The sequence below is a fragment of the Chrysochloris asiatica genome, unplaced genomic scaffold (genome assembly GCF_000296735.1).
Source record: "Chrysochloris asiatica unplaced genomic scaffold, ChrAsi1.0 scaffold00042, whole genome shotgun sequence".
Lineage (NCBI taxonomy): Eukaryota > Metazoa > Chordata > Mammalia > Afrosoricida > Chrysochloridae > Chrysochloris > Chrysochloris asiatica.
Genome location: NW_006408560.1, coordinates 6,838,635 through 6,859,542, shown reverse-complemented (window position 1 = coordinate 6,859,542; position 20,908 = coordinate 6,838,635). Strand labels below are relative to the sequence as shown.

The window sequence follows — 20,908 nt, the reverse complement described above, 5'->3', positions numbered from 1 at the left end:
AAAGGTTTGTTGTTGTTGTTAAGTGTTGAGTTAGTTCAGACACATAGCAACCCTGCACAGGGTTTCCGAGGCTGTGAATCTTTACAGGAGCAGAAAATCTCATCTTTCTCTCGCGGAACTGCTGGTAGTTTCGAACTGCTGACCTTAAGGTTGGCAGACCGATTCGTAAGCAGAATAGTGTAAGTACAGGGGAGGAGAGGAGGAAATATCATATGCTATGATCCGGAAATGTGTTTGAGTAAACAAAAGAATAGAGAAAAATAAAATTCAATCATGGTGGGACCTTATCCAGAGAAGCAGCGACACCAGAGATAAAAGCAGAGATGGGGACATGGAGAGAGGGAGCAGCTGAGGACTCTAGATTCATGGAAAGAGAGGGTCTAAGAACTGGTGGCCAGGAGGCAGACTTGCAGAATTTGCCCTTTTGGTGGTTTAAATTATTATATATGCCTGAGTGGTTAAAAAAAAAAAATTTGCTAAAATGAATAGAAATACTGTTAACTGATGGTATATGGTGGGGATTATAATCATTGCGATGAAACAAATTGTATGATCTGTTGAATGTAAAACTGATGATCTGCCCTTTCACTCAATTCACAATAAAAACTAAAAAAAAAAATATCCAATCATGGTTTGGCTTTTATCTTGAAAGCAATGAGGAACCAATTACCAGTAGTAAAGTGACAAGATCATCGTTGCATTTTAGGACAATCATTCTGGCTAAAGTATGAATGGATTGGTACCAGGCAACACTGTAACAGGGAGATCAATTAAGTGACTGTGGCAATTCACACACGTTATGATGGTAGCTGGGACTAGGATTGTGGAATAAAGTCGCAGACAGCTGGGAGAGATTACAATTAAATGAATGCTAGTGATGATGAGATGAGAAGGAATCAAGGATCAGTTTTTTGCTGGCACAACTGGGGCATTATTCATTGCTAACATTTATTGAGTTCTTACTATGGATCCGACACTGTGCTTAGTATGTGATAGTCATTATTTCATTTAAACCTCATCATTATCCCCATTTTACAGGAAAAACAAGGGCTTACGTTAAAAAACTTGCCAAAATTACAATAGAAGCCAAATCTTTTTGACTAAACAAAAGGTTATTTACATTTAGTTGGCACATAGTGGAAGCTCTTTTTCTTTTCCCTTCAACTACCTAAATTAACGTTATCATTCCGTTGTTTACTTTGTTAGTATATAGTGAGTTATGCCATACTGTGTCAGTTAACAACATATAGTGTATATGTTGGTGGTGCTGTGTGCCCTTGAGTTGGTTCCAATCCACAGTGACCCTGTATTGAGTTTCCAAGGTAGTAAATCTTTGCAGGCACAGAAAGACCCACATGGGGAGCACAGACAATGGTCTGGACTGGAAATTAGTACAAGCAGGGGATACCTATCAGTAATTAAGTAAATCCCAGCCCTCTGTATTGTGAAGGGAACTCAAAAGCAACTTTAGACCAGGAAAATACAGCCAAATGAAGGCCTGGCTCTGTTATCATTCAAAAATGTTACTGAAGACCAATGTAGCGATGCAAAAGAATTAATATCCAACTTGTTAAAGTACAGGTTGCACAAAAATTACAAAACTGAAGAGAGCCTGTATACCTACTCCTCACTTATCAACATGGTTAAGTTACAAAGAGCAGGTCATCATGGGAAAATCAGCATCATGCAAAAATGGAAGACAACCACATCATATCACAAATGGCAGATAACAACATTATGTAACTATCAAATTGCATCATCTTGTTTTCATGCAAATAATGCATGGGTTATATATAGTTTTTGCAATTTTTGCAAACCGTACATTAGTTTCAGTCATTAGTTTCCTGTGCATATGATGCACATTATGATTGTGCACATTATGCAAGCACATAATATGCAAAATATATGACAAGTAACAGCTAAGTCACTAAGAATCATGACCCAAGCAAGATGACACATGAACTCTAACCATCACAGTCAAATGTTATTCTCATGCACCTTGACATATGTTACTGCCAGATGTCAGGGCACAAAATAATTGGATGTTTATACTTCTGTGGTAAATGAGAAATCTCCAGTAACGAGACTGTCCATAAGTGAGAAGTAGGTGCATATAAAATTTCTCCAACTGCATTTTTAGTTTCCAGAGGACAAAGATGAGATCAAAAGTTATATTCATGCAATGCCCAGTAATATGCTTTATTCACTATTGACCTTACTGCTGATGACTTGAGGAAAGACGACCAAACCTTGAGTGACAAGAACCACAGTGGTTCCAGAGTATCTTCTTGCAGACCCTCCTCAATTAATCAATAAGAATGTTAACTGTGAAAGGGAGAAGAGATATTTAAAATAAATAAGGTCAGGGAAAATTCTTTACCACAAGGGGGCAATGTTTGAAAACTAGCAATCTGGTGAGGTAGGTGGCTGGGCAGTGGCTGTTTATTTTCTTTATAATACCACGCTAAAAGGGCTGCAGCCTGGGTGAGGAGGGATGGGTAAGCTGCCCTCTGTCCCCCCATTGTGTTCTTCTGAGTGAATACAGGCGCCAACTTTCCTTATAATACCAATATGGCTGTCAGGGGACCCAGACCAGAAGAAACAGACATCAGGAGAGGAAGAGGAGCAGCTGGTCTTCCAACAGTGGCCAGATGTCCCTAGCTGTCAAGTCATATAACCACCCAGGAGTGCCAAAGGGGAGAGGAAGAGGTGGAGATATGAGCTCCACCTGGAATCTCTCTGAGTGCAATAGAGCAATTATTCTCAGACTTTAGTATCGACCTGCATGCAGAACCACCTGCATGGCTTGTTAGAATAGACTGTAGTGTCCCAGTCCATCTAGGAAGTTCTAGAGTGGTTACAAGGAGCTCTGGTAGCGTAATGGTTACAAATTGGGCTGCAAACCTTAAGGTCCGCAGTTTGAAACTACCAGCTGTTCCGCGGGAGAAAGATGAGACTTCTGCTCCCATAAAGACTTACAGCCTCAGAAACCCTGTACTGGGTCGCTATGAATCGGAATCAACTCCACGGCACATATAACAACAACAGAGTGGTTACACTTTAAGTAAGTTCCCTGATAACACTGATATAGTGTTGATAGCTCTGTCAACACTTGCCCATTTCCTTTTTTAGTTACCACCCATCTATTGCTATATTTCTTCTCCACCATCCCTCCTCTCCCACTGCCATGGAGTCGATTCTGATTCATAACGACCCTACAACCCTACAGAGTGGTAGTTATGTGCTATGGAGTTAGTTTTGATTCACAGTGACCCTGCATAGGGTTTCTGAGGCTATAAATCTTTACGGGAGCAGAGAGCTTCATCTTTCTCTTGCGAAACTGCTAGTAGTTTTGAACAGCTGACCTTGAGGTTAGTAGCCTGACTTGTAACCAGTATGCTACCAGAGCTGCTTACAGACAGAGTAGAACGCTCTATCGGGTTTCTGAGGTTGTAAATCTTTATGGAAGCAGACTGCCTCATAGTTCTCCAGAGGAGAGGCTGATGAGTTCCAACTGCCAACATTTTGGTTGGCAGCCCAACACTTAACCAACTGCACCGAGCCCTTTATCCCTCTTCTAATCCCCTTAAGAGTCAATTCCATTCATAGACTCTATAGGACAGAGTAGACCTGCTCCTTAGGGTTTTCAAAACTGCAAATAGTTCAGTAGTAGACAGCTTTATCTTTTGCCCATATCCCCGCTCTAGCTTTCAAATAAGGATAAGAAAGAAAACAGGAATGAACATTAGATTTATCTTAAGGATTCCTTTGAGCAAGGACTCTAGCCAGGGTGATAGGTGTTTCAGAAACAGAATTTCTTCCCAATACAAATATGCTTCCTCCCCTCTTTAACTTAAAGCTGTGGGGGGAAATCAGTGAAGGGATAAAAGAGTGGGCGGGAGGGCGCTTTAGTAAGTTTAGTAAAGAGTAACAGGTGCTTTTCCAGTAATTAGATTTTACTTTGGGGTTTATAAAAACTGGGTACGAAATAGTAGCTATATTCTAATGTTGGAGTATTTCCTTAGCATTCCTAGACTACTGTTTTACTCTGTTTCTTTTTCATTTAATAAAAGAGAGGGTCCACTGATGACCAGGGGGCAGGCTTGCAGGGTGTACCCTTTGGTTGGCTGATGATGCATGGAGGGGACTGTAACCATGGCAATGAGACAATATACGACAGGATGAATGTAAGGCTAATGTTCTCCCATGTAAACTATCACATAATTCACAATAAAACATTAAAATAAATAAATAAATAAATAAAGGGTCCAGTGAAGACTAGTGGGATTACCTCTTATATGCAGCCCTTGCATATATGTGATTGAGTTTATTGCAGAGAAACTGAAAATAGGTTCTAAAAAGAATAGAAAGACACAAAGTGCCTCAACAGCCCTGCCACGGATCTGCCCGGTTCTTTCGCATCAAGAAGTTGATCTTGCGAGCCATTTCCATGTTGTAGATCCTTCGGCAGGTTTCATAGCTTTCCCGCTGTCGCTTGCGGCAAGGCTTCTCATAGTACCGCCTTCGCTTAATGTCATCAATGAGCCCATCCATGGTGAGGATTCTGTATAAAAGCAATGAAGTTACAAGCTTAGGCTCATTATCATTCTCCAGTTTCACAGATGGTCAAAAATCAACTAACCAAAAAAAACTACTGTTTGTAAAAATTACAGTGGGGAAATAGTAGCTATATAATAGTAACCACATACTTACGTTGTTGTTAAGTGCTGTCAAGTCAGTTCCAACTCATAGCTACCCTTTATAGGATTTCTAAGGAACAGCTGGTGAGTTTGAACCACTAACCTTTGAGTTCAAACCGACCTTGCAGCCCAGCATATTAACCCACAGTGCCACACCAGGACTCCTTAAAATGGAATTGGTATGGACATTTAAAAAGAAATTCATTACATGACCCTTGCCATTGTGGAGTTTACAGAGTCATGTTTTCAACCTTTTTTCTACCACAACACACCTGAGAGATGACATAATCTCATAAGAACAGTGGCTCCCCTATGGGAGGGATTCTCAACCAAAGGTTCATATCAGAAACTTCAAATGGGGTGAGAGGTAATCATTTTTAGGGAAGGAGGGACGGAGGAAGGAAGGAAAGAAAGAAGGCAGGCTGGCAGGCAGACAGGCAGGCAGGCCCACCGGTGTTGATTACTACTTGGCCCTTGGTGGGGAATGCAGCTTATTGCATTTAATGACTGACACAGTTGAAGTCTGAGAAAATGCTAGACCTTAATAGGTAGCCCTTATCACACCAGTGATACAACTGGGAGGATAAAACCCAGCCTCACCCACCATCTGTCCACATACCAAATGCTCAAATCATAATACTTTGCTATTCCCTGAACATACTTTATTTTATGGCACACCTATTTAGCAGTTGTTTTAGTCCATTATTGATTAAAAAATGTCTCCCACATTAGACTAAAAGCTCCCTGAAGGTAAAAATCATGTTTCTTAACCTTAATTTTATAACTGTCTACAACATTGAGCTCAATCTGTGTCTTTCCTGCTCACCAAACTGCTTGTAATGCACCTTTGCTTGTGGGATTTATAACACTCCCATCTTAAACTCATCCCTTTATTCTCACTGAGCCAAGACAACACAGGGGCTAATTCTTTAACCAATTTAATTCCTAGGCTCCTGAGAGCTTTGGTTTCATTCTGAACTGTTTGTTTCCCCTTCTCCACCCTACATCAGTTGGTCCTTAGGAGGTCTGGAAGCAAGGCTTCTGTCCTCTATTCCTGGCATTGTTTACATGACCCCATTCTTCTTTATCCAGACTGTTTATTATATGCAAAAAGTAAGTCACAACAGCCTTTGGAGATAAGGAGGCTGAGACATCACTATTATAATTGAAAGAAAGGGGACAGAGAGGAAGGAAATAAAATGAGAATACACCAGCTATTTTATCCCAGTTGTTATTGTTGTTAAGTGCCATCTAGGTGATTCTGACCCATAGCAATCCTGTATAGGGTTTCTGAGGAACAGCTGGTGAGCTTGAACCGCCAACCTTGCAGTTCAAATGGCTTTGCTGTCTAGTGCATTAACCCACAGCGTCACATCAGGAGTCCTTTATCCCAGTCATTGTTAAGTGCCACTGAGTAGGTTCTGACCCATAGCAACCCTGTATAGGGTTTCTGAGGAGTAGCTGGTGAGCTTTTGGTTCAAACTGACTTTGCAGTCCAGCGCGTTAACCCACAGCACCACACCAGGACTTCTTATCCCAGTGGTGGTGGTAGTAATGTGCCATGGAGTTGGTTCCAACTCATAGAGACCCTGTACAGGGTTTCCGAGGCTGTAAATCTTTATGGGAGCAGAAAGCCTCATCTGTCTCCCGCGGGACAGCTGGTAGTTTCGAACTGCTGACCTTGCGGTTCACAGCCCGATTCATAACTACTACGCTACCAGAGCTCCCCTATTTATTTGTTGCTCTTAAATTCTACCACCAAAGCCCAAGATAACAACAATAGATTGAACACAAACTTGAAAAATATTGGGCTTTGAGTAAATCACAAATGTGAATAGACATGGAAAGTAATGCCCTATGGTATCCTATCCCAGGCTCCTGCTGTTTAGTATCAAGTATGATTTGTAAGTTACACATAAGTTTTCTAGGCTTTAGTAGGAGGGAGATGGGAAAACAAGAATTGATACAAACTTGCAGAAGATTCTGTTAGAAATAAAGTCATGTGCAGAAGTTACGTGGGTCATACATAGAGTCTTATAATAAGAGAAGTGGAGCACTGAAGACCAAAAGATTTAGTATCTTGATCCACACAGGGTCTTCACGGGCTTTCTTCCTCAATTTATCCTTAAATGTTGATATCCTTTCCTTCCAAATGCTACATTTACTATCCTCCTTTCTGGTTCAAGATGAGACTTAACCTTTACCAAAGGATCGCAACTCTGATGCAAAAATGATTCATCTACTAAAGAGTTTTTTTTAAACAGGTACCAAAACCAGCTTGATCCCTCAGAAATTCTAATTTCATTGTTCTGGAGTGGGGTCACACACTAGAAACTTAAAAAAAAAATCTCCAGACAATTCTAATGTGCAGTCATGGTTGAAAATAATTGACTTTGAAATACGAGGGGCCTACAGAAAGTTCATGGAAAACTCCTATTATCTTTTAATTCCATTTTTTCATAAACATTTCAAAACCCCTTGTATTTACCTCTAGTTCTAATTTTATCTTAGAGCTTGACCAATATTTTAACAACCTCAGACCCTACTACACAAAACCTAAGTTTTGTCTCCTACCAAAGTCTGTTCTTTCTCCCATGTGCTGTTAATGGCATCACCAGTTACTCAAGCTACAAATCTCAGCATGTTTCTGGACCAGGCCTTCTCCTGTACTTGTTTCATCCACAGTTACCATAGCCCATAAATTCCATGTCTGAAGCCATTCTTGGAGCTCTTCTTTTATTCCATTCCTATAGTCACAGCTCTAACTGTGGTCCTCAGCATCTTAGCACCTAGGTTATTGTACTAATCATCAAATTGGTCACTTAATCACTAAGTATTTATGGGATCCCAACTCTGTACCACACACTGTGCTAATAAGTGCTGGATGTAGAAAGCAACCTTAGACATGGTTCCTTGCTTTTGTGATAAGTGCAAAGAGAAGGAAAGCATTCCTTTAGGAGCACATAGGAGAGGCAGTTAATTTGGAGTTGAAGGATGTGAAATGGTTATGAAGGTTTCCTGAAGGACAACTTATCTGAAATATAACAGATAAACAGGGTGTCCTCTTTCTATTCTCTTTTCCTACTCCAAAGAGTCCTGGTGCAGTGGTTAAAGCACCCAACTGCTGAATTAAAGGTTGGCAGTTCGAAACTACCAGCTGCTCTGAAGGAAAACTAGGTGGCAATCTGCTTCTGTAAAAATTTACAGCTTTTGGAAACTCTTTGGGGGCAGTTCTACTTGGCCCTATAGGATCACTATGATTTGGAATCTATTTGACAGTAGTGAGTTTTGGTTTTTCCCTACACCAATTATAATCTTAAAAGATAAATCAGATCAAGCTATTTGATAATCTCAGTCGGTGGTTCCCAGATTTAGCTGCATGTTAGAATCATCTGAGCATCTTTAAAAAGTTCCAAATTTTCTAAACCAATGAAATCACAATAGGGAGGAAAGACGATACCAGTTTTGTTTTATTTAAAGTTGCTAAGTGATTCCAACGTGTAGACTAGCTTGAGACTTCTGAGTCTAAACTCAAAACCTTAAACAATTAAGCCTCACCACCACTACCTTTCTTGCTTTGCTGTAGAAACACTTAACTATCTACAGTTTCCCAAATATATTACATGTCTTTTTCCCCTTTACTCACAATATTCCTTTTACTTGGTATATCACTCCTTTCCTCTTCTACTTTATGAAATTCTATTTATCCCTCAAAGATTTAAACCAATCATTCCTCCCCTCAGTTCCCAAACCACAGTGGTTCTCAAACTTTCTTGTTGTTTTTGCTAAGTGTCTTTGAGTTGGTTCTGACTCATAGCAACCCTGTATAGGGTTTCCAAGGAGCAGCTGAAGGGTTTGAACTACTAACCTTGTGTCTACAGTGCCATATCAGGAGTCTCACACTTTAACATACAGCAAAGTCACTTGAAAAGCTTGTGAAAACATGACTACTGTACAATCACCAGCTTCTGATTCAGTAGTCCTGGAGTGAGACCCACGAATTTGCATTTCTAACAAGCTCCCAGGTGATGCTGCTGGCTCCCCCTGGCACAGTGGGCCAACTAATTTGCACAGCACACCATCCATGCCTCTTCTATAGCACTGATCGGACATGATTACATACATGTACCAAAAAAAAGTCACTGACTGGCTTACAAGCTTTCAAGAGGGAATCTAAATCCAGAGGGCGTGGAGGAAGGTAGAATCTCCACTGAGCAGTATCCAATCTGTCTAGGTGGGGCTGATGAAAGAAAATGCGGATAGGTTTCTTATGATACAATAGTGAATAATTGTTATCAGGACTGACTGTGAGGGTTGGAAATGTAAACAGTCTAGCAGTAGAGGTCCTTGGGACTATCAAGGGAGAACAGCGGAAAGCGGGACCCTACCTAGAGAAGCAGTGACGCCATAGATGGAGGCAGAGACAATGACTTGGAGAGATGGAGTGGCTGGGAACTTTAGACCTAGAGAGGGAGAGGGGCTGTGTGTTGACAATGGGGTGGTGGGGTGGGGGCAGGCTTGCAGGATATACCCTGTTGTTGGCTGATGATGCATGGAGAGAACTGTAACCATGGCAATGAAACGATATACGATAGGATGAATGTAAAACTAATGTTCTCCCATGTAAACTATCACATTATTCAAAATAAAACATAAAAAAAAAAAGTCACTGAAAGAAAAACATGCTAGGATTGTATGCATAATGTGAAAAAGACAAGGAGACTAGAGTTGAGGAGAGTGTGAAAAAGACAGAGACCTTGCATATAGCATCACTTAGGAAGAGAAATTTACTGAATGACAAAGTCAGTTTAAAAGGAAGATGAAAGAAAATTGCAGATATGAGTTTAGGCACTGAAGGATAATGCGCTGGACCGCAAAATCAGTTTGAACTGCAAGGTCGGTGGTTTAAATTCACCAGCCACTCCTTGGAAACCCTATGCCAGGTCACTTTGAGTCCCAACACACATCACTCAACTCAAAGGCACGTAACAATAACTGGTGTTACAAAGGATTTTGAGGCAAAGGAGAAAGTACCTACATTGTCAGGCAAGGCAATAAAAAAAAGTAACGAATGTTAAGGGTGGAGAAAGAGCAAGAATCACAGGATCAGTGGCCTCCCACATAATGGTGGAGTTGGTAAATGTGTTCCCTGGATACCACTGAAACGACTTTCAAAACATAAACCACATTAATTCCAAGATGCCAAGTGAGCATTCCCTCCCTCACTCCGTATCTTCTAGTCATCTTTTAAAAAAACCCCACAGATTACCCTCACATTCTCCAGATTTGCTCCCATAATGGCATCTATTCAATTCCCATCTCTAAAAGAAAAGTAAGAAAGAACTTTGCAAAACTGAGAGAGAAAATTGGAAGGGTGTTACTAATGATGCTTCCACTTCCAAAGGTAGTTCATGGACTAGAAAACTAAGAGCTTTAGAGTACACAGAACAGCCTGGAATGTGGGTGCCTGGCAACTTAACACTGAAGGAGAAACCAGCTGCCAGTTTGAGTGAAATTCAAGGGCTTATGTAAAAGGAGCCAAACTGCCTGGGGGGATGGTTGGAGGTGGCAGACTCACACAAGTAAGTATAGCCAGTCTACGTCAGCACCAACGTGTATACAGGATTCTATGGGACCACGAGCTCACCCACCATTAGTAAAAGGGGTCAACTGGGTACACTTCTACTATATCTGCCCTTCTTTGCTTGGGGATCAACCAATCATCCAGGGCTTCCTAGTAACTCCCACTCTACACCGCTTCATCCCAGGGCATCAATGAAGGCCCCTAGTTATATAACAGGAGTTATATAGTGGAGGTCTCATGAGCCAGACACATGAGCTGTTTCCTTTGTAAGAATGCCTCTGTGCTCCAAACATACTAAATGACTTCCCTCTCCCCTCATTTGCTCTCCTGCCTTCTGATATAATTAGACCAATCAAATTATTTTTATACTACCATCTACCAGAAAGCTGAGGGAGAAAGGCAGACAAGCGGCGAAAGAAAGGAATTAGGGAAAAGCAGAGAAAAAGAAGAGAAGTGTAAAAAATACTGGATTTAAGAGACAGGAAGATTGACCAACATCATCTTACTCATGTTTCAAAGTTCTTGTGTAGAAAATTATTTTAAGAGAATATATTTGTTCACTTTTCCCCCAGAGGCTAACATAGCTTATGAGATAAATATCTAATACTCCCAAGATAAATGAACAAACTAAGTATCTTCCCCCAAATTAGAAAACTCATTATCAAAATACTTTCTGTAAACTGGCCCCTTCCAACAACTATGCACTTCTTACACTAGTTTCCTCGATAACCCTAGCTACAAAATTCTATTTTCTAAATTCATAAGGAAGTCTAAAAGAGATCCTCACACCTCAAGACCCCCTACTCTGGAACCTGAATCTCCAACGCAAACTGTTTCCCCCATAAAATCTATTCCTACCCTAGTGTTTTAATTACTGAAGTGAAGGAAATGTAACACTGTAGACTTAAGAGGGTGGACTAGGCAGACACACTACATGAACTCTCTACCACAAAGATATGAGAGACTAAATGAATGACACAGAAGAAAATCCTAGAAGCCTGAACTTCAGAGGATGGATTACAGAAGTGGATCGAGTGCTTCCTGGAAGAAGTTGATGGGATAGCACGAGAGTAAGACTGACCGGTGAACAGCTGACCAGACGCAGTGATATGATCTTGAATTTTTGTGAGCAGCTTTGGCAACAGAAGGTGGCCTGGTAGAGCAAATTCACACAGGCAATGGAAAAGGTGTAGTTCTGTCTTTTTCCCTATGTTCCCCTTGTGACCAGAGGCGTGCCAACTTCAACCCCCTCATCTACCCCCAGCGCAGACCTGCTCTCACAGTTTGTGGAGCCACACCAGTGTGAGGGTGGAGGCTGGCTGCACCCATTTGGTGCACCACTTTGCTGCTTGGATTCAGGTGGGCTGGGATCTAGACCTACAGAATCCCCAGAGCCACCAGACCATCATTTAACCAGTCACCCTGACCCTAGCTGCCTGTGGTCCTAACAGACACTGAAACCAGCTCCATCAAGGGTCTCTTATTAACTACTTCTGGACTGAGTGCCCTGAACATAGGTTAACACTAAGGCCAACAGGAACTTCACCTTGTGCCAGGAACTCTGTTGTCAGATTCCTCCTACACCCAACTCATGAACTCCTGGGCTTCTAGGAGTCCCCCAGAGTTTTCCTTTCTTTGGGTCCAATAGCTGCACTTTTTGTTTTTCCTTTTTTAAACCTTTCATTACTTTTGTTTATTCTTTCTCTTCCTTCTCTTTCCACTCCCTTAAATTTTATCCTTTCTAAGGAGCGCTGGTAGCATAATAGTTGTGAGTCAGACTGCTAACCTTAAGGCCAGCAGTTCAGAACTCCCAGCTGTTCTGCAGGAGAAAAATGAGGCTTTCTGCTTCTGTAACGATTTACAGCCTTGGAAACCCTATACAGGATCCCTACGAGTTGGAATCAACTCCATGGCATATAATCATCATCACCTTTGTTTTCCCTTCTTTTCTTCTGCTTCTCATTTCCCCTCTTTTTTCCCCCTTTTGTTCTTTCTTTACTATTCTATACTCTCTTTCCATCTTTCTTCTTCTGGTTTTTCTAAAAATTAAAAAAAATATATTTCTTCTATTTTTCTCTTTGATAGCTCCATTTTCCCATCCATCTTTTCTCTCTTTAGTTTTAAGTTTTTAAAATTTTCTTTCTTTCATTTTCTCTCTTATTTTAGTCTTCTATGGCTCCATTTCCCTGTCCATCTTTTGTCTTTATAAATTATTAAATTCTTTTTTTCCTATTGCTGCCTATTTTTATTATTTTCTCTTTTCATTGTTGGTTCCTTGTTTGTTTATTCTCTTTTGTATTCTTGTGTATATATGGGTAAGTGTGTGTGTTCTCTTTCCCATCCAAGAAGAGATACCCACAGTGCTCATACAGCACAGACACAACCATACCCTCTGCAGCTCCACCCACTGGGCAAGAGTGTATATTAGCTCCTATAGCACCTGATAAACAACAGACAGCAGCCAACACCAGCCAAACCATCCTAAACTGAGATGCACAAACAGCATATGAGAACAGTGTACAAACTACCATTCTCTGACTACACCCACAGAAGACAGCTGATGAGAGCCTAAATACACATCAACACACAATCATCAACTAAATACAAATATGACAACCCACAGTGCCCTGGAGACAAAAAGAAAATTTAGGAAACTCACACAAAGACACAAGAGAGAATGGCTCACACAAATTACCAAGATGCAGAGCTAGAAAGTGTTTCTGAGGAACAAAAGGTAATGGAACTAACTGAAAAAATTCAAAAGAGTGAAATTTAGGTACCTTTAAAGGACTGATGGAAAGATTAAGGAAAGCAAAGAGAACACAGAAAAAAAAAAATTAGTAGACTTCAGGAAAACACTGCCAGAACAAAATAAATGCAAATTTTTAAACAATACAAAGTCTATAATTAGAATACAAAAGATTAATACTAATATTTCAGAAATGGATAATACATTGAAGAAGTAGTTTCAAAGCAATGGAAGCCAGAATTAGTGAGCTTGAAGCTAAATCTCTCAATACTAATATGCTAGAACAACAATTAGAAAAAAATCTGAAGAGTCAAAGTTATGTGGGATACAATGAAGAGGAACAACTTATGGATGATTTTAATTCCAGAACAGAAAGAGACAATAAAAAGCACAGAAAAAAAATGTCAAAGAGTTGTTGAAAGAAAACTTCTCTAACATCATGAAAGACAAGGTGATAAGCATACAAGAAGCTGAACGAACCCCAAACAGGATAAATCCCAAATGAAAACTACCAAGACATATCATAACCAAACTTTCCAAAACTAAGGCAAGGAAAGAATCCTGAGAACAGCTCAGAAAAAATTGAAAAGTTACCTATGAAGGAGAACCAGTAAGACTAAGCTCTGATTTCTCAATAGAAAACACGCAGGCAAGAAGGCAATGGGATGACATATACAGAACTCAGAAACAAAAAACTGCCAACCTAAAATCATATACCCAGCAGAGCTGTCCCTCAATTACAATGGCAAAATTATGACATTTCCTGATAAACAGAAATTAAAGGAATTTGTAATGACCAGACCAACCTTACAAATAATGCTTAAGGGTGTTCTTTGGACTGAGAATCAACAACAGCAGACAACAATCTGAGATTATCATACATGACAATACCACCCAGAACTCAAGCCAGATATGTAAGTGTTTAAAGTAAAACAAACCTACAAAACTGAGTATAGAGAACCAGAGACATCAATTTATAATGAAGTCAACACAGAGCAAAAAGAGGGGATAGTGCAAATACAGAACTTCCAAATGGCAAGGAAGTCAAATAGTTTTCAAGATAAAACAGCTTTAAACAGAAAAAAAAAAAAAAAAAATTACAGCATAAGAACACCCAAACTTGCAGATAGTACCTATTTGACCTAGCCTCAATGGCTTGATAACCAGAACTAGACTAGAGGAAGATAAAAAAAACAATTTTTGATAAAGGAAACAAGTATAAATTGCTACAATTTGATAAACTTGATCTATACTTATGGATATAGTAGCTCAAAATACCAACTGAGAGGGGAGGAGTCTTCACATCAAGAATCAATCCTTTCCCCTCTGTATCTATATACAAAGGTAGACAGGGGACAGGCAACTTAGACATTGGCTACCTAAAAAGAGGGGGTGATAAAAGGCACAAAGTGACTGGCTTACAAGTTTTCAAGAGGGAGTTTAGTTTAAGAGTGTGTGGGGGAAGACAGAGTCCCCACTCAATAGTTTCCATCTTGTCTAGATGGGTCCAGTTAAAAGAGATGGGAATAAGAGTCTTCTGATTAAATAGCGAGTAGTTGTTATCATGACTAATTGGGACCGTCACAACTTTAAGGTAGAAATTTTGTAACAAAAATGGGGGAGTAGTTAATCTTACAGCCAGAAATAAAGAACACTAGAACCTTTAAGGGAGAAGAACACAAGTAGAATGTAGGACTCTATCCAGAGAAGCAGCGATACCAGAGATGGAGGCAGAGATGAGGACATGGAGCGAGGGAGCAGTTGAGGACTCTAGATTCATGGAAAGAGAGGGACTGAGTGCTGGCGGCCAGGTGACAGGCTTACAGAATGTGCCCTTTGGTTGTTTAAATTATATATTCCTGAGTATTTTCGTGTACACCCTCCCAACCCCCTGCACCCAAAAAAAACACAAAAAATACAGAGGGAATGGAAGCAAATACTGTTGAATGATGATGCACAGAGGAGATTGTAATCACTGCAATGACACAATGGTGTAAAGCCGAAGTTCTCCTATGTAAACTATCTCACAGGTCACACGCACACACAAAAAAATTACAGGGTAACCTCAGAAAAATAAAAGTAATACACCTGCACACCAAAATAGGTTTTCTGAGGAGCAATTGGTGAGTTTGAACTGCTGATCCTGTGGCTAACAGTGTATTGTTTATCCTATAGTGTACCAGCATTAGTAGTATTGTTAAGTGCCGTCAAGTTGGCTGACTCACAGTGACCCAGTATAGGGTTTCCCAAGAGCAGCTGGTGAGTTTGAACTACCGACCTTAAAGTTTAAACTGACTTTGCAGTTCAAACCGACCTTGCAGTTCAAACTAACCTTGAGTGCTTATCCTATGATCCCACACCAGTACTTCACCATTAACCATTGTTGTTGTTGTTAAGTGCCGTCGAGCTGATTCCGACCCATAGTGACCCTGTATATAGTTTTCAAAGAGTGGCTGGTGAGTTTGAACCATCAACCTTATGATTCCAGCCAACCTTACAGTTTGCGCATTAACCCACAACACCAGGAATCCATTAGGGAGATGCAAAGTGAAACCACAATGAGATACTCCTTCATCCCCTATCAGGATGACTAAGATTTAAAATGGAAAAAGATATGTTGACAAGGATGTGGACAAATTAAAAACCTGATCCACTGTTGGTGGGAGAGCCAAATATTATAACTGCTGTGGAAAACAGTTCAGCAATTTCTCAAAAAGATGAACAATGAACTGCTACAAGATATAAAACCAGTAGCTCTGTTCCTAAGTATATAACCAAGAGACTTTTGAAAGCAGCAGTACTGACATATGTACACCAATCAATCTTCAAAGCAGCCCTATTCACAATAGCTAAAAGTAAGAAACAACCAAAATGTCCATCAATAGATGAATGGATAAATAAAATGTGGTCTCGAGGAAACATGGAATAAAACCAGAATCATAAAATAGGCTTACTGGTCAGATATAGATGGGTAGAAAAACCCAAGACTATGACCCTTGGTCACCCTTCAAGTCTGGAACTGAACTCACCCCTGTAGCTCAATATTCAGCCAACCAGAGATAGCTATAGAGTGGGGACACCACCACCAGCGAGGTACACACACCATAGAATGGTCAACCATTTAAGATCAAAAGGGTAACATTAATCTAAGGACAAAACTCAGAAGTATGGGGAAAGGAAGAGGAATGAACATAAGAAACTCAAGGAGGAAGTAGGGTAAGTGATACTATATTGAGGGGATTATAATGGAGACGAAATAAAGTATCTGATTTGTTGAAAGTAAAACTGATGGTCTGTTCTGTAAACCTTCACTCAATTCACAATAAAAAGTTTTTTATTGTTTATATGTGGTCTAAAACAAAATGAACTCAGCACAGAAAATTATGTGTAACAAAAAAACCAGAAGCACCACAAAACAAACAAAAGCTCAATAATTATATTGAATGTAAATGAATTAGATGCACCAGTCAAGAGACAGAGTAGCAGAATGGATAAGAAAACAGGATCCTTCAATATGCTGTCTACAAGAGATACATCCTAACACCAATAGATACATGACCACCCATGTTCATTACAGCACTACCTACAATAGCAAAAAGATGGAGACAGCCTAAATGTCCATCAACAAAAGAATGGTTAAATAAACTTTGGTGCATCTATACAATGGAATACTATACAACAGTGAAGGATAACAATTAATATGCAAAACACCTCACAACATGGATGAACCTGGAAGACATTATGCTGAGTAAAATTAGTCAATCACAAAAGGACAAATTTTATGAGACCAATGTTGTCAGAAGTTAAGAAAAGGTTTCCTCAATAAAACATTGTATGCTGGTTACAGGAGTGGGGAGAGAGGGAAAATTATTGAAGAACTAGAGGATAGGCACTTGTTAACATGGGTAACAAGACAGGCTATATGCAACAAGAGGGAGGTTGGCAGAGGAAGGATGTAGGTAGCGGAAGTCACAGGGAGGAGTGCAAGAGCTAAAGCGAATAGAGGTAAATGCTGTTAACTAATGGTACACTGAGGGGATAGCAGTCACTGTAATGAAGCAAAGCATATTATTTGTTGAATGCAAAGTTGATCATTTACTCTGTAAACTTTACTCAATTTACAAGAAAAAGTCTTTTTAAAATAATGTGGTTGATACATCCAATGGAATATTATTCAGCTAAAAAATTTTTATGATGTTCTAATACATGCTATGACATCAGTGACCCTGGGAAACACTATGCTGAGTGAAATAAGTGTACAAAAAAGGATAGTATTGTGTAATTCTACTTATAGGAAATATCTAGAATAGGCAAGTGCATAAAGACATAAAGCAAATTAGTGCTTACTTTGGTGTGGGAGAGGGGAAATTAGAAAGTTAGTGTTTAATGGGTATAAAGTTTCTGTTTAGGGTGATGCAAAAGTTTTGGAAAGAGGTGACGTTGCATAACCTTATGACTATAATTAATGTCACTGAACTGTAGACGTAAAGATGATCAAAATGGCAAAAATACAAACATATTTTACTAAAATAAAAATGCATGAGGCTGCTATACGTATTTAGCAAGAGAGGGAGAGAGAAACTTAAAAGAATTTGAAAACAGATGGCAGAAGGTATACAAATCTTTATCCATTTCTTCAGTTTTCTCTCATTCACCAACCAATGCCTACCAAAGATCAGAAATTATTTTAGATAAAATTAAAGACAAAAAAAAAAAAAAAAAACAAAAAAAAAAAAAAACCTAATGCTGATTAAACAATAAAGACACTACATCTTGAAAGAAGTAGGTATGTATGTACAAGTCTGGTTCTAAGTCAATTAGAACAATCCCAGGCAATGGAACATGAAAATAGGCTTCTCTTGCTCATACAACCTTTTTGGAGGGCTGAGGGGAATGCTGCAATGAAAACTTTTATTATGAATTCGAGTTTAGAGAACAAATCATTTTCCATTCAACAATTCATACACATTTTGTTTCATGTCCCTGATTGCAATCCCCACAATGTAACAGCATTCATCCCACATCTATGCTGTTTCCTATTTCTATTCATCCTTTACAACCCCTTCCTGCCTTCTGAGCTTGATTTTTGAACAAATGCTGCCCTTTTGATCTCAAATGACTGGCTATCCTAAGGTGTGTGCATCTCCCCAGTGTTACTGCTTGCCCAATTATTGTTGTTGTTAAGAGCCCTCAAATAGGTTTGACTTACAGCAACACTGTATAGGGTTTCCAAAGAGCTCTGGTGAGCTTGAACCGTCTTCCCTGTGGTTCAAACGGACCTTGCAGTCCTGTGCTTTAACCCACAGCACCACACCAGGACTCCTCTGACCTATAGACTCAGTCAAAAATTGACCCATGAAGGTGAGTTCATTTCTAGATCTGAAGGGTGGCTAAAGACCACAGTCTCAGGGGTTCCACCAGTTTCTATCCAAACAATAAACCTGGTCTTCTTCATGATTTTGAGTTTTGGTCCACATTTTTCTCCCACTCTATCCAGTACCTTCCTCTGAGCCCTTTCAAAGTATTTAGTAGTAGTAGTTGGTCACCATCTAGTTCTTCTGGTCTCAAGGTTGTGCAGATTGGTACTTGATTGGTTCATTAGTCTACTGGAGTCCTGGTGTGGCACTGTGGGTCAATGCACTGGACTGCAAAGTCAGAATTGTAAAGTCGGTGGTTCAAGCTCACTAGCCTCTCCTTGGGAACCTTATACAGGGTTGCTCTGATTCGGAACTGACTCGACAGGACTTACCAATATTAGTCCATTGGCTTGTTTCCATGTATCTTCCATGCTTATTAATCTTCTTTCCTTCAAACAGGAAGAGCACAAAAGCTAGCTAGACCTTAGTTGCTATTCACCAAAGTATGATTTAAAACACTGTCATTGTGAACTACTTTATGATGACTGATCTTGGTACCCTCTGCGACTATGATTGTGAGCCCCCTGGCTGAGCAACTCATGCCCTCAATGTTTGGTTAGCTCATACAATCTCTTAAGCGTTTTCCTGCAATTCTTTGACAATTCAACTCAACATGCAAAATTGTTGCACCAAACCTGACTAACACTGGGAACAGAAAATGATGAATGAATGAAGCATGTCAGAAAGTGATGTGATGGCTGAGGAATTTTTCTGCATGAGAAACTGTGATAAGACAGCCCTTATAAAGGTCACACAGTCCTGGTGTGGCACTATAGGTTAATGCGCTGGACTGCAAAGTCAGTTTGAACCACAAGGTCAGCTGTTTAAACTCACCAGTCGCTCCTCGGAAACCCTATACAGGGTGGCTATCGGTTGGAACTGACCTGACTCCATGGCACTTAACAGCTAAATCTCCGCTTAGCATTAAAAATCTTTCAATATAGCTCCTCCACTCCAGTCAGTTCATTTCCATCAGTATATTTTTGCTTATGTTGTAACCTTCCTAAAAACCTGTAATACCTTCCCATCTCTTGCTTGCTTCTCCAACATCCCAATAAAAACTCACCTTCGTTACATTGTCCCACACCAATTTCTCCCTTATCTTTCTGTTTACTGCATGCTATGTTTCTGCTTCCTCGTTTATACTCTAGTAACTTCACATCTTGATTTTTCTCTTTGGGCTGACTTAAATCTTGGATAGAAATCAGGATTTGAGAAGAGCTTCACTTTTTTAGGTAACAAATTGAGGAAATGAGAAGTTTCAAGAGTGGCATCCAATGTGGCACTGGTTTGACAACAATTTATGACAGGAGAAAGAAGAGAATGATCCAGAGTAAGCATAGGTATGATTCTGGATCAGAAACAATTACCTGTTTAGGGTCCTGTATGCACCTTCTACATTCCCTTCTTGTACCATCACAGTCCTGGCAATGAACTTCAGATGTTTTGCCATGACCTTGGATTTAAGTCTTCACTCTTCTGTACCTAAACGAGGATGAAGGAGGGCAAGGTAAGCAGAGTGACTAAGTAAGAAACATACACAACAGACTACACGCGCTGCTGCACGTTTTATTCACGATAGGGAAATGCCACCTGCACAGGATCATGCCAAACACGTGAGAGTCTCACATCCAAGGAAGAACATGCAAATCACACTCTCTATGCCACTACAAACCCTACCCTAAGGGAGAAAAAGAGATGAGGGTTTCAGTGCAGAGACTAACCCATAGCCAGTCATTACACATCACAGGTAGCAGCGGCGCCCCTTCCCCCCGCCATTTCCGCTCAGGGCCCCCAAGAAAGGATTTGGGGTGGAAGTTTCTCAGGAAGGGGCAACCGCGTGCAAACTCGCCTTTTAAGTCAAGCCCGCCTTCCAGGCCCCAGGCCCAGTTTAAACTCCTCAGAACGCACCCAATGTTCCCACGACCCGAAGGCGTCCCGCGACCGGAAGCGGAAACTACGGAATCCCCAGCCCTGCGCAAAGAGGCCAAGACTGAAAAGAAGAAAAAAAAAAAAAGCTCTGTGGAAACCATGGTAACAGTCTTTCCGGCCTCAGTTGACGATCTTCCCAACCCACCCAGGTCTGGACTCTACACCCAACATAGTAAAATCCTCCTTGCGTTAACATCCTTCCGGCTGTGAGGTCATTCCCATTGTGTACCCCGTAATCCTATTAAACCCTTAGTAGGCTTTTAAATAATTTCTTTCTCTGGATGGATCATGGTTCTTGTTTTCTCTTTGGAAGGGACACAGACTCTTTGATACCTCTCCAGACGAAAATAGCTTCACACTAAGGAAATGAACAGATGGTGAATTTTCTGTAATACACTATTGTCGCGGTCCTTCACTAAATAAAGATATGAAAAAAAAACACCCGTGGAATTTAGAGGCAAAGACTCAGTTATGTCAGTTTCGATCTCATTTACCTCTTAGAAAGACCTAATGGAAATGCCTTTTT

The 20,908-nt window shown here is 40.2% G+C and overlaps 1 protein-coding gene across 1 annotated transcript; it reads right to left on the bottom strand.

The window, feature by feature from the left end:
- Positions 1–4,380: 4,380 nt before the first annotated feature.
- MRPS21 (mitochondrial ribosomal protein S21) lies at positions 4,381–19,928 on the bottom strand. Its single transcript, XM_006861365.1, has 2 exons — positions 19,821–19,928; positions 4,381–4,564 (listed from the first exon to the last, which is right to left on the bottom strand). Exons 1-2 carry the CDS (start codon positions 19,901–19,903, stop codon positions 4,384–4,386), a joined length of 264 nt encoding a protein of 87 aa, XP_006861427.1. The 5' UTR covers positions 19,904–19,928; the 3' UTR covers positions 4,381–4,383.
- Between the last annotated feature and the right edge of the window lie 980 nt (positions 19,929–20,908).